General features: G+C 35.8%; 1 protein-coding gene across 6 annotated transcripts in view; it reads left to right on the forward strand.

Annotated features, from left to right (window-relative positions):
• The window catches only part of CNTLN (centlein), a 227,117-nt gene that overhangs the window by 132,596 nt on the left and 81,262 nt on the right, over positions 1–13,259 (forward strand). For all 6 annotated transcript variants that reach the window (XR_006741321.1, XM_036434125.2, XM_036434127.2 and 3 more), the window contains 2 exons: positions 950–1,050; positions 10,503–10,594. Coding sequence is in view for 5 of the 6 variants with exons in the window: in XM_036434125.2 (XP_036290018.1) it covers positions 950–1,050; positions 10,503–10,594 (193 nt within the window). In the remaining variant the exon portion in view is untranslated. The remainder of the gene's footprint in view (positions 1–949; positions 1,051–10,502; positions 10,595–13,259) is intronic.

A 13,259-nucleotide genomic window follows, 5' to 3' on the forward strand; every position in this document is an offset into this window, starting at 1 on the left:
TAGTTTAATTGTTCTATTATATATTTTCTTGTGTCTTCACCAATTTTAGCAGTCATTAATGAAGACTGTCATTCATGGCTTTGAAGTTATTTATATGTGTATTCTTATCTGCAAACTTGACTTCTTTGACAATTATTGTTTGTGGTGGTGTTTCTCCTATCCTTTCTTTCAATTGTGGAAGCTTGTCTTATTAGATGATTGTGAACTTTCCAGTATACACTGTCCATAAACCCATTTTTACACTATTATTAATTTGTCAGGTCTCTGCAAATATATATGGCCCAAATTTGAGACTTAGCATTCTGATCTCATATAATTCACTCTGTCCTACCCTCAGACTGGAACAGGAAGTCTCTTTTTTATAGAATTCTAACCAGACAAGTTCTGGTATTCAGGTTTTTATTCAGCAATATTATGTCTCCCAGCTTTCTACAGTTAGCCCAGACTAATCTATCAGTCATGAAGGGCCTTGTGCATAAGCTTCCATGCCCACTCAGGTCTCAAGGTGTGAGGTCTCCGTGGGCAGTACTTGATCCAGCTCTCTCATGATGGAATGTCAATTCCATTTTCCTAGTAAGAGTTCTTTGTCTTGGCATCTAGAGATTTGCTATCTTTGCTTTCAGTGGTATAAATGAACATTTTTATTATGTTATACATAGCATATCGAGTGTTAGGAAGTGGTCAGATAACTCAATATATGATTTTTAAAAACCATATAGTCTGTTTTTAAAGTATTTAATATATTGATTTAGGTTAAGTTAAAAATAACTTACAATTTTTAAATGTTCAGGTCCTCATTAAAATATTATAATTGTTAGGATTTGTTAATGCTAATATATTTTTGCTTTTATTTTAGTATTTTTAGTTCATATATTTTTTAAATAACCTGCTGCCTTTATTTGTTTGTTACATTATTCATTTAAATAATTACTTTTGTTAATTTTCATAGGATAAATCTTCAGGAAGAATTGGATAAACTGAAAGTGCATATATCTATTGACAAAGCAACAATACAAGAATTGAATACATGGATAGCAGAGAAAAAAGAAGGTAAAATTTTTGTGAGAATAAATAAGTAGGCATTTTAAAATTTCTAGTTCGTGATGTTCTGTTTTCAATTTCGTCTAAGAATCTTACATTTCCCCCCTTTCCCATGGCTTTACTGGTTGGCATCTCATTAACATCACTTCTCATGAGAAAATGAAATAGAACATCTAAAAGTCAGTAAGCTTTTAACTTATTAAAAGTTCAAGTAAGACTTTTATAAGGAGAAAACACAATTTGTTTTTATTAGTCATTGATAAAATTTTATTAGTTATCTTTTGTTTAAAGTTTTATAGATAATGTAGAGTTACTCTACTCAATATCATTATTTTTGTTTGACATACTTTTTTTTGGAAATTGTCTAGAATCAAAATTTTAGGGTTAAAATGAAACTGGGGTATCTGCAATTTCACAACCAGCCTGCCAAATAGCCTAAATATATTTTGTAAGAAGGAATGTATTCTTTCCAATGCAAATTTGTTCCTTTGTTAAAATCAAGATAACTATATTTACTAAAGACTTCAATCCACGCTTTAGTACCTTGTTAGAAAAAAAGTAAATAAGTTGATTTTACAGGATTTCTTTTTATTTAACCTTGCTACAACTTAATTGTTACCAGTATATGTTTTAGGATTGACAATGTATACTTACTAATTTATACTTAATAATTAAATTTTCATATGCCATTTATCTGCCTATTGCACCAATTATTGTTGTTCCAATTGCTCTCACCAGTGACTTGGCAAGCTCAATATTTTAACCCCTTTATTTTACACCATTGATTTATATAATATTTCAAGCTTACTCTTTAATTGATTTCTGAAACATTGTTTTTTCCCCCTGTTTTACCTTCTACTTTTCTTTCCTGTACCTTTTCAGTCTTCTACTAGAACTTATTCCCATTTTTCCCCCTTAACTATTGAAGTGCTCTAATACTTTAACCTTGGTTTACTTCCTAAAAATAATACCTCTGTAGTTTTTGGAAAAATTAGACATATTTTTAAATTATACATATTTAAAAGCATTCAAACAATGAGAAAGTATAAAAAGGAAAAAAAAAAAAAAAGAAAGAAAGAAACTAATTTACAAACACTTAAAAATTAGAATTCCAGTATTAAATAACTAGGGGCACAGTGCACAAATTTGTGCCTGGGTGGGGTTTGGCCGTCTACCCTGATGGGGGCCCATTGGGCTGGACTGGCGGGTGGTTGGCAGCTGACCCCTCCCCCAATCAGGCTATTGAGGGCCGATGGGTGGCTAGGCCAGAGGGCGATGGGTAATTGGGGCCCAGATCAGTCTGGTTGGCTGCTGCAGTACACGTGATAGCCACTGGTCATTGCAGTCCTTCTGTCATTCTGCTCTTCTGGTCTCTGGGTTTTATATATATAATCAAATCAGAAAATCTCTTCATACTAATATAGAGATAAGTCTAGTTAGAGAAATTAAATAAAATGAATAATATATGCTCTTTTTAGGAAAATATATTTGCATATATTTTACTTTGGATCAATCAAATAAAAACAAACATGCAAAAGTAAAGGAATTGTTGTTGAACTTTAGATAAACATTTGAAAAATCTTAAACTTCTTAAGCTAATTAATTTAAATGTAAAATAATAATTAAGATGTAATAAAACACTTGAGTATGGAAAATACATTATTTAAAATATTTAAAAATGATGAGTTGAAGGAGTAGCATAAAAGTAATAAGAGGAATTAGAGTAGTATATTCAAATCTTCCTAACCCACCCCCCTAAATAAATAGAATTGAGGAGCCTTGATTAAATACATTTTATTTTTAAGGCAAAGAAGCTTCTTTATCGGATGTAGTTTACAGTGAAGAAAAAGCAAAACAAAAAATCAACAACTCCTACACACAAAACTGCTACCGATTCTCCTATTCTCCTAGCTCTCTTTTTAGAAAAAGAAGCTGAAAGTATTAAGACATGTTGAAAATTAAGTTGAAAATGCACCTAACCTACCAGACATCATGGCTTGGCCTAATCTGCCTAAAATGTTCTTAGAACACAATATTAAAAAAAACATTAGCAACACAATGCAGTACAGAGTACCAGTTGTTTACCCTTATGAATGTGTGCCTTCCTGGGGGCAACTGCTCACTCTCATTATCTAGAATCAGAAGAGAATATCACACTGCATATCACTAGCCCAGGAAAAGATCAAAATTAAAAATTTAAAGTCCAATTTCTGCTGAATGCATGTGGCTTCAGCAAATCAAAAGCTGAAAAATCAAGTAAAACCATTATTGTAATTGATGAACCATCTATGCTTTCATTGTCCTTGCAGAATAGTTATGGCTTGTAGCAATAATGGCCTACTTCTTTTTCAAAGTTAACTGATTACATTGATTCCCTCCAAGGCTCCTGTCCAGATAAAGTAAAAGAGGGTGGATTTGTACTCAAGAAAGATATGCCAAGTACCACAGTCATCTAATGAATGAGATTCTCTCCTGTCCATCAGTAACAGGAGTTATTTCTTGCTCTTCCAACTTCTCCATTAGTAATTGGACATTTTTTTTTCATTAGCTTAGGGTTACTTCTCAGAGATTATGGGTTCTCAATATTGGTCTGATCTATGTTTATCTTGCTTAGGAAATAATGTTTAATTAAAAAAAATTTTTCATGGCAGATCTTGCTGAATGTTTTATATATATATTAGAGGCACATTACAGGAAGATTCCTTCAAGAATAGGGCTTCTGGCAGACTTCCCTCCTGCCACTGCCACCTCGCCCCCCACCTTGTGCTTTCCCTGCTGCCTCTACCCCCCACCCCGCACCCTCCACCCTGTGCTTTCCTCCTGCAGCCGCCCTCATTTTCACTCCCACCACCACCACTGCCCTACACTTTGCCTCCCGCTACCGCCTGGTACATTCCCTTCCCTCCCACCATCTCTGCCCCCACCCCACACTTTCCCTCCTGCAGCCGCATCCCCACCCTGTGCTTTTCATCCCATCACCACTGCCCTATGCTTTCCCTTACACTGCTGCCCCACACTTTTCTGCCACCTGCCGCCACCAGCCTTCACCACGCGCACTTTCCCTCCCATAACTGCCTTGCTTTCTGCTTTCCCTCCCTCTTCCTTCTATACTATCTTCAGTCTTCACTCCTCCCTCCCTCAGTGTATGAAAATTAACCACCATCTTTGTTGTGCTAATTTGCATACTCACTCTGATTGGCTGTGGGCGCATTGAAGATACATTTTCCTCTTTTATTAGTATAGATACTAGAGGTCCAGTGCACAAAATTTGTGCAGAGGTATGTGTCCCTCAGCCCATTTAGGCCCGGTAGGATTGTGCCTAAACAGGCAGTCAGAAATCCCTCTCACAATCCAGGTCTGCTCACTCCCAACTGATAGCCTTCCTGCGTTCCTGATTGTCCCTAATCGCTTCTGCCTGTCAGCCCAATCACCCTCTAACCACTCCCCTGCCAGCCTGATAGATGCCTACTGCTCCCCTGCCAGCCTGTTTGCCCCTAACTGCCCTCCCCTGAAGGCCTGGTTCCCGCCAACTGCTCTCCCCTGCAGGCCTGGGTCCCCAATTGCACTTCCCTGCAGGCCCAGTCACCCACAACTTCTCTCCTCTGCCAGCCTGGTCATCCCTAACTGACCTCTCCTGTAGGCTTGATAGCCCCCAACTGCCCTCCCTTTCAGGCCTGGTCCCTCCCAACTGCCCTCTCCTGCTGGCCTGATCATCCACACTGCCCTCCCTGGTTGGCCATTTTGTAGTGGCCATCTTGTGTCCACATGGGGGCAGGATCTTTGACCACATGGGGGCAGCCATCTTGTGTGTTGGAGTGACAATCAATTTGCATATTACTCTTTTATTAGATAGGATAGAGGCCTGATGTACAGGTGGGGGCCAGCTGGTTTGCCCTGAAGGGTGTCCCCAATCAGGGTGGGGGTTCCATTGGGGTATAGGGTGGCCTGGGCAAGGGTCCTGTTGTGGTTTGCAGGCCAGCCACACCCCCCAGTGACCCAAGCAGAGGCCCTGATACCTGGGATTTATTTACCTTTTATAATTGAAACTTTGTAGCCTTGAGAGAAGCCAAGCCTCCTGCTTGCTCCTTGGCCACAGTCATTTTTATTGGGATTTATTTATCTTTTATAATTGAAGCTTTGTTGCTTGAGTGGAGGCCTCGGCTGGCCAGGGTATGTGGAGAGCTGGCTTCCTCCATTGTTGGGGAAACCCAAGCCTCCTGCTCACTCCGTGGCCACCGCCATCTTGGGTAGGTTAATTTGCATGCTCACTTTTGATTGGTTGGTGGGTGTGGCACGTAGGTCTAGCTGGAGTGATGGTTAATTTGCAAATTGCTATTTTATTTTATATATATGCATATATATCCCAATTTATTTATCAAAACAGTACTATGAGTTTTGATTTACAACTCTTCTGATAGAGAATGTGTTGTTTTCTTCTACTGAACTACCATTTCTCTGATTTTCTGAACACCAACTCAATATCCTACATTTTAGTTCAATTCTATTCTGTTCTGCCCAGAATTAACAGAGACTCATGAAATATATTTTTCCAATTCCTATCAATCTGTGTGTGTCTTTTGATCTGAAATGAGTCTCTTGCATACAGCATATGAAGGTCTTGTTATATTATCCATTCAGCCCCTGTGTGTTTTTGATTGGAACATGTAATCCATTTTCATTTAAAGTAATTATTTATATATGCATTTATTACCATTTTTTATTCATAATTTTGATCTTTTGTTTTTCTTCTTTTTCTTAAAAAAGACCCTTTAACATTTCTTGTAATACCAGTTTGGTAGTGATAAAATCCTTTAGCTATTTTTTGTCTGGGAAACTCTTTAATTTAATCTTCAATTGAAAATTATATTCTTGCTGGATAGAGTAGTCTTGGTTTTAGGTGCTTGTTTTTTATCATTTTGAATATTTCATGCCAATTTCTTCTTGCCTGCAAAGTTTCTACTGAGAAGTCATCTGACAGTCTTATGGGAGTTCCCTTGTAGGTAACTAATATTTTTTCTCTTGCTGTTTTTAAGGTTCTATCTTTGTCTTTAACCTTTGACATTTTAATTATAATGTGTCTTTGTGTGGCTTCATATTTTATAGGACTCTTTGACCTTCCTGAACTTATATGTCTATTTCATTCACCAGGCTAGAGAAGTTTTCCATCATTATTTTTTTTTAATAGGTTTTCAATCTCTTGGTCTCTCTTTTCTCTTCTGGTACCCCAAGATGTGAATGTTAGTACACTTGAAGTTGTCCCAGCAGGTACTGTCCTTATTTTTTTGGATTCTTTTCTTTTGTTGGTCTTTTTGCTTCCTTACTTCCAAAACAGATTTGATTTTCTGCTTCATCTACTATTGATTTCCTGTAATGTATTCTTCATTTTATTTATTGTATTCTTGATTTCTGACTGATTCTTCTTTATGTTTTCTATGTTAATTTTATATTTTCTATCTTTTTTGTTGAAGTTCTTAGTTTCTCTACACTTCCCATAAGTTTATTAAGCATCTTTGAAACCAGTGATTTGAACTCTGCATCTGGGAGATTGCCTGTCTCTATCTTATTAGTTCTTTTTCTGGAATTTTGTTCTGTTCTTTATTTGAGACATGCTTCTTTGTCTCCTCACTTTGTCTGCTTCCCTGTATTTATTGCTATGTAGAGAGTAAAACTGATGTCTCTCAGTCTTGGTTGAGTGGCCGTATGTAGTAGGTTTTCTGAAGGGCCTCCTTGGTAACCTGAGCTGGGTGTTTCAGATGTGCCTCTTGTGAGAGCTGTGTACATCTTCCTGTTGTAGTTGAGCCTTGATTGCTGTTGACACACCAATGGGAGGGATATATCCCAGTCTGATGGGCTACGAGGACAGGCTTGACTACAGTGGAGGAGCTGCTCTGTAGGGGTCAACCCACAGAGTCAATGGGGCTCTGGTGCCTGATGAGTTTGCCCCTTGAGTGTGTTGCTTGTGGAAATAGTTGTGTGGTACTTTGATGTGGTCTGAAACTAATCGCTGGGTACACTTTGAGGAGGTGCAGGTAAAGGTCAGCTACTCTCTGTACCCTGCCCAGGACCAGCCAGCATGTGCTACAAAGCTGTCTGCAGGGGGTTTCTACTTGGGCTAAGCTTTCTAAGGCCAACCTGTAAATCAAGGATGGCTGCCACTAATGCTGCTCCTACTACCACTTAGCAAGAAGTATGGAGCATGTCAAAGCCAGATGTTGCTTGTTTGGGGCTTTGTGAACCTTTCAGAAATTTTAGGACAGCTGCAGCATGAGCCAAGACAGGCCATTTATATGGAAAAGCTACTAGAAACAGACTGGGTGGGCCTGGCATGAAGGTTGAGGAGGAGACAGGTATTTCAGGAAATCACCAGGGCAGAGCGAACAGTGTTCACCTGGTTGTTGGAAACTGATATAGTGCTCTTTAGCCAGCTCTGTGTGGGGAGGGCTTAGAGAGGAACAATTGCCTCTGCCAGCATTTCTGTCTGGGAGAAAGCTGCCCCTTCAGCTGTTGCCCCAAAGCCAGACAACTCAGTTCCTCCCACTATATCCCTTGCACCTTTTGAGCTGCTGCCCCAGCGCTAGAGCTCAGAGCAAGTGAGTCCCAGTACGTCTGTTCATGGGCCTTTTAAGAGCAATTGCTGGGAATTGAGCAGCTCTTCCTCATTCTCAGCCACAATCCCCACTGATTTTCACAGTCAGAGGTTATGGGGACTTCTCTTCCTGGCACTGGAACCCTGTTTTGGGGGTTTGGTGCAGGGCTCTGACCCCTTACTTCTCAGGAGAACCTCTGCAGCTGTGATATCCCTCCTCATTTTTAATCACCACACATGGTGTGGGACCAGCCTATTCAGAATCTTCTGAGCCCCTCCTATGAGTCTCGATGTAACTTCTTATTTATATATTTAGTTTAGAAATTCTGTTTAGCTAGACTTGAGGCAGTTCTGAATGATGGTTGGTCTATAGTTGAGTTGTAATTTTGATGTGGTTGTGGTAGGATGTAACATATTTACTACCATCTTGACCAGATCAATTTAGATTAATTTTTAATGTAATCCAAAAGAATTAAGAGAAAAGAAAAAACATACAAGCTGGAATAAAATAATTGTAAACAACTATGAATAAGCAAATCTAAAGTTAAAAATAAAGAAAGTGGAGCAAGATGGATATCCTTAAAAAATAATATAAATCAGCTGAAGCTGGTTTGACTCAGTGGTAGAGCGTCGGTCTGCGGACTGAAAGGTTCCAGGTTTGATTCCAGTCAAGGGAATGTACATTGGTTGCGGGCACATCCCCGGTAGGGGGTGTGCAAGAGGCAGCTGGTTGATGTTTCTCTCTCATCGACGTTTCTAGCTCTCTATCCCTCTCCCTTCCTCTCTGTAAAAAATCAATAAAATATATTTAAAAAAATATATATATCAATATATATATATATATATATATATATATATATATATATATATATAAATCAGAACGTATTTTTATAGTAGTAATAATAAAAGGAAAACATATAGAATAAAATTTATAATATAAGTCTCCAGCTGAAACCAGTTTGGCTCAGTGGATAGATTGGCGGCTTGTGGACTGAAAGGTCCCAGGTTCAATTCCAGTCAAGGGCATGTACCTTGGTTGAGGGCACATCCCCAGTAGGGGGCATGCAGGAGGCAGCTGATTGATGTTTCTCTCTCATTGGTGTTTTTGGCTCTCTATCCCTCTCTCTTCCTCTCTATAAAAAAAATTTTTTTTTAAATAAGTCTCCAGTAAGGTGATTTCCACTTTAGGAGAAAAAAATTGAAGTATATATTTCTAACTACTCCTCTTTGTTCATTTTCCAAATCATGAGATCCTCGACAGGCAAAAGAATCAAGGAGCACAGTGTTGGTTTCTTGCATTTCTCCATGCCTGGGCTTAGCTACTCGAATATTCTCTATAAAACCCACGAATGCGAGAAACTTTTTAGCAAACAACAATAAGTGAACATGGTCAGCCAGACCACCAGTGGGCTTGCTCATACCCAGGAGCACATAGGAGCAACCAAATTTATTTCTAAGTCAATCTTCAGCCTTTATTTTAATGGAGTTACTTAATCATTGTTAGCACTCTATGTTCTTTTAGTATAGGACTATTTTCTTGATATTCTTGACAGTAAATGTCACACTTAGAACTCTAGCAGATATTTAAATGACTATAACAGATGAATAATATTTGCATATTATTTTTATATTCCTGAAAGAGTGTTGCAAATGAATTCAGCAACATGGTGCTAAGGGACTAGAAAAAGAAACTTGGGAACCAATAGATTATTATCAAGGTAAAGGTACATATTCCCCAGATGGCAAATTCTACCTATTCTAGCTTTTATTTTCCTTAGGATAGTGTTCTATTTATTTCATAAGTACAGAAGTTTTAATTGGATATGTCATGTTTCAAAGACAAAAGAAATGCCTAATTTACTCTAACAAACTTGTTAGTCACTGTTTATACCAAGAGGATTTCTACTCTATAGAGAATGATATTGTTTTCTTTTTCCTTTGTTGATAAATCAAAGTTTTACACTGACCTGTAGCAGCCATGCAGACTTTAAAGCTAAATCATTTCCATCTAACACAGATACGTATTTTCTTTTAGGTTTATGTATTCTTTTTCTGTCCCCGTTTTTATTCTTTGAGAAATATTTTATCCCAAAAATAGTTCAGTAAGAAGATGTTAGTTAAATGTGTTATAGTAATTTATCTGATAACAAAAAATATATTTATAGGTTTTAATGCATTTCAATCTTAATATTATCAGCTGAAGTTTTATGATTTCTATTAAAGTTACCATGTTGCTTATATATTTTTGCTGATTGAAAAGGTCTCACAGTCAAATGCATGGCAAGTATAGGAATGATTTATAGAAATAACTTAATCCATTACCTGGATTTTTATTTGTTATAAAGTTATAGGTTTTCTGTAAATGTGTATTTATAATTTACTCTGCCAAATGTATGATCTTTTATTTGGGAAAAAAAGGGTGGTAGGTCATGTTACAGTTTTAGTCCACCCTAATTCTGTTACTGTTTGCTTTGTTCAGCAATCACTCTGATCCTCCTGGCAGGGAACAAGATCCAGAGAACAAAACAGTAGTGACTTGTGTAGATAAAAAGGCCATGAATTCCGCTTTTAAGGCAAAGGGGGAATAGTCTACAAAAGAATGAAAATCGGAATAAAAGTACAGCATTGTTAACCTGCAGATCTGTTGTACCTTTGAAAATCTTACACTGCAAAAAAAAATTTTTTTTTGACACTAGAAAGATACATAATTATGTGACTGAAAATCTTAAGGTCAGCATTTATTTATTGGCCATATAGTTGACAATAAACTAGACTGTTCCTAATTGAAAAACTGTAGAACTCTTTTCCTTAAAATTACAGGACAGTGTTTTAGTAGTGAACAAGGTGCTATAATATATTATTTATTGTCTACCAGAACAACTCTTTAGACATGGAGAAGATGATGGGGTCAAGAAGAGTCCTCCAGAGAAGAATGGGAAAGAAATGTCGGAGCAGACATTACAGAAGGTAGTCTAATCTTTAAGATATTGAACTGAGCACGTTAAATCTGAATTTTAACATAAAGGATTATATTTTAAAACGAGGGTGCATGAACTCAAACCTTGTGTGAATCCTTAATTTAAATTCATAATACAAAATTATTGACTTGCCAAAATGCGGTAAAAAAAATCAATGTTAGTGAAATAAATGTGGAAACACTTGTGCTTCTGTTGACATAGATTAAAAATATTTGTGAAGGTGAAATGAAGAGAATTACAACTATAGAAATTATAAAAATTTTCATGATGTGTTTATTAGTTATAACTAAGAATTTTACTTTAAAATGGGACTATGTGACTCTATGTTATTCACTCCAGCAAGCATAGAAATTTATAATATTTGTACTAAAAATATGAGACACTTAGCTTCAGTACAGTAAAATGATAATATATTTATAATTATAAACTTGGAAATATAATGACTCAGCTCATTTTAGATGAAAATTTATACCCATATCATTTAGTATAGTTATTCCTATTTTAATAGAACCATCTGTGTAAATAAACACTATAGTTACTTTACATAGTACCTATCATTAATAGTAAAATGTTACTTAAACATCTTAACATTTATCTTTATAGTTTTTCATTTAATTTATATGTTTGTGTATAAATACATTTTTTATCAAGTTAAACTAAGTGGGGTCGGTTGCGGTTGCAGTTTTATTGTTACAAAGGAAATGTTATTTAAATAGGTTTATTCTTATAACTGTCACTTGGCTACATAATACTTAGATGAAACTAACCTATCAACAGAAATATTAATGTGGCTACTTACATTTCGTACTGTGAATTAACTTGTAGGAAACCTAGTGATTTACAGCAGATGATGGATTTATTATATTGTACTTATAATACTTGCCATATGATCAGGTAACAAAGGCATTCATTTCATTTTTACTGAATGATCATTACCAGGTTAACATAATAATAAAGAACAGGAAGTGCTCACATTTATTTACTTTAAGGTAAAATGAGTAATCGAAATAATGTATATACTATCAGTTAGAACGCTAGCTTACACTTTATCCTAGCTTACCTTCTTTCTTTCAAAATAATATTTTTGTTTGCCAGGCTTTGTATAATTTTTATCTATATGGATATATAATATTATGCTACTTCTTACTGCTTTGGGGTAGAAACCCTAAGGAAATCCATAATTTCATTTCAACTATTATAAATGACTACTAATGTTGTGGACTCAGAAATCCATTTAAGTACTAAAATGCCAACAGGAATTATTTTCATTGGACCATATGTCAAATTCACATACTAATTTGTCACTTTTTTTCTATATTAAACTAATGTAATTGTCTAAGTCATGATTTAACCCCTTTTAGTTGAATTACCTTATTTTAAAAGGATGTTCTTTGTGGGTGGTCTCAAATTATTTCAAACTGAAATCAATTAAAGCCCAACAAGCTTAGAAAGAGTGTTTTTGTTAGTTTGTTTTGTTTTTCTTTTATCTCCCTCTTTTCTTCTTGGAGATTCAGATAGAAAAAGCTTCCTCAGGTAGGGAACCTTAGCATAATCAATCACCTGAGCATATTCACTTTAGCACATATGAATTATGATGGTCAGGAGGGAACCATGCAAATATCTGTTCACTAAATTTCCCTCTGTCCCATTTTTTCTGAGTTGCCTATCAATAATTTTTTGTCACTATCTCAACTACCTATGAGTTTGCCTATTTCTCCTTTGAAATCTCAAGCTCCTCCCCTTTCTCCTTTATCCAAAATGACACATAAAGTTCATTTTGCCACAATATTTACAATTTTTACATTTATGTGAATTCCACATGCACACGTATTAAAATTTTATTTTCTTCTGTTAATATATGTCTGTTAATTTGATTATTAGCCCAGCTAGAAGCACTTAGGAAGTGGGAGGGAAATTATTTTTTAATGCCCTCACAATCTATGTGAAACTTATTCAAAATCGATTTAAAAGATTGTAACAACATGAAAACAATATTTGTGCACAATAGAAATGAAACACTAACTAGATTATGTTAAAATTATATATTAACATCACATACTGTTATGGAATGAATTGTGTCTCCACCCTCCCTAAACCCCACATCTGTATGTAAAAGTCCTAATTCCCAGTATCTCAGGAAATGACTGAATTTGGAGTGGGGGTCTTCAATGAGTTAAGTCAAAAGAAGGTTATTAGGGTTTAAGCTATCGAGCCTGTAGTACTTTGTCATGGCACTCCTAGCAAGTATATAATACATACACATTACAAAGTGATGTTTTTTTGTTTTTGTTTTTTGTTTTAAACGGGGCCATAATTTTAAAAAATTTTCAGAATAGGAGGAAAAGTATGGAGTTGAATTGATTTATAGCACACAAACCAAATGCCTTTAACAATTCCTCAGACTTCCATTCTCAAAAATATATTGAAATTTTTCTTTTCCATTTTTGCAGGTTTTAATATAAGTTGAAGAACAATTTTTGAAAGTATACCTTGAATAACATAAGCATGCTATGGACTTTCCCTTTCAGAGTCTTTGGAAATAGTTAACACACTTTATACATAATAGACTTTGACAGACATTTTACCATCAGTATATAAAATTTTTATGAGTTGTACTCCCACTTAAATGGATTTTAGTTAAAAGAAAAAAAATT

Source organism: Pipistrellus kuhlii, unplaced genomic scaffold (genome assembly GCF_014108245.1).
Source record: "Pipistrellus kuhlii isolate mPipKuh1 unplaced genomic scaffold, mPipKuh1.p scaffold_m20_p_12, whole genome shotgun sequence".
Classification (NCBI taxonomy): Eukaryota; Metazoa; Chordata; class Mammalia; order Chiroptera; family Vespertilionidae; genus Pipistrellus; species Pipistrellus kuhlii.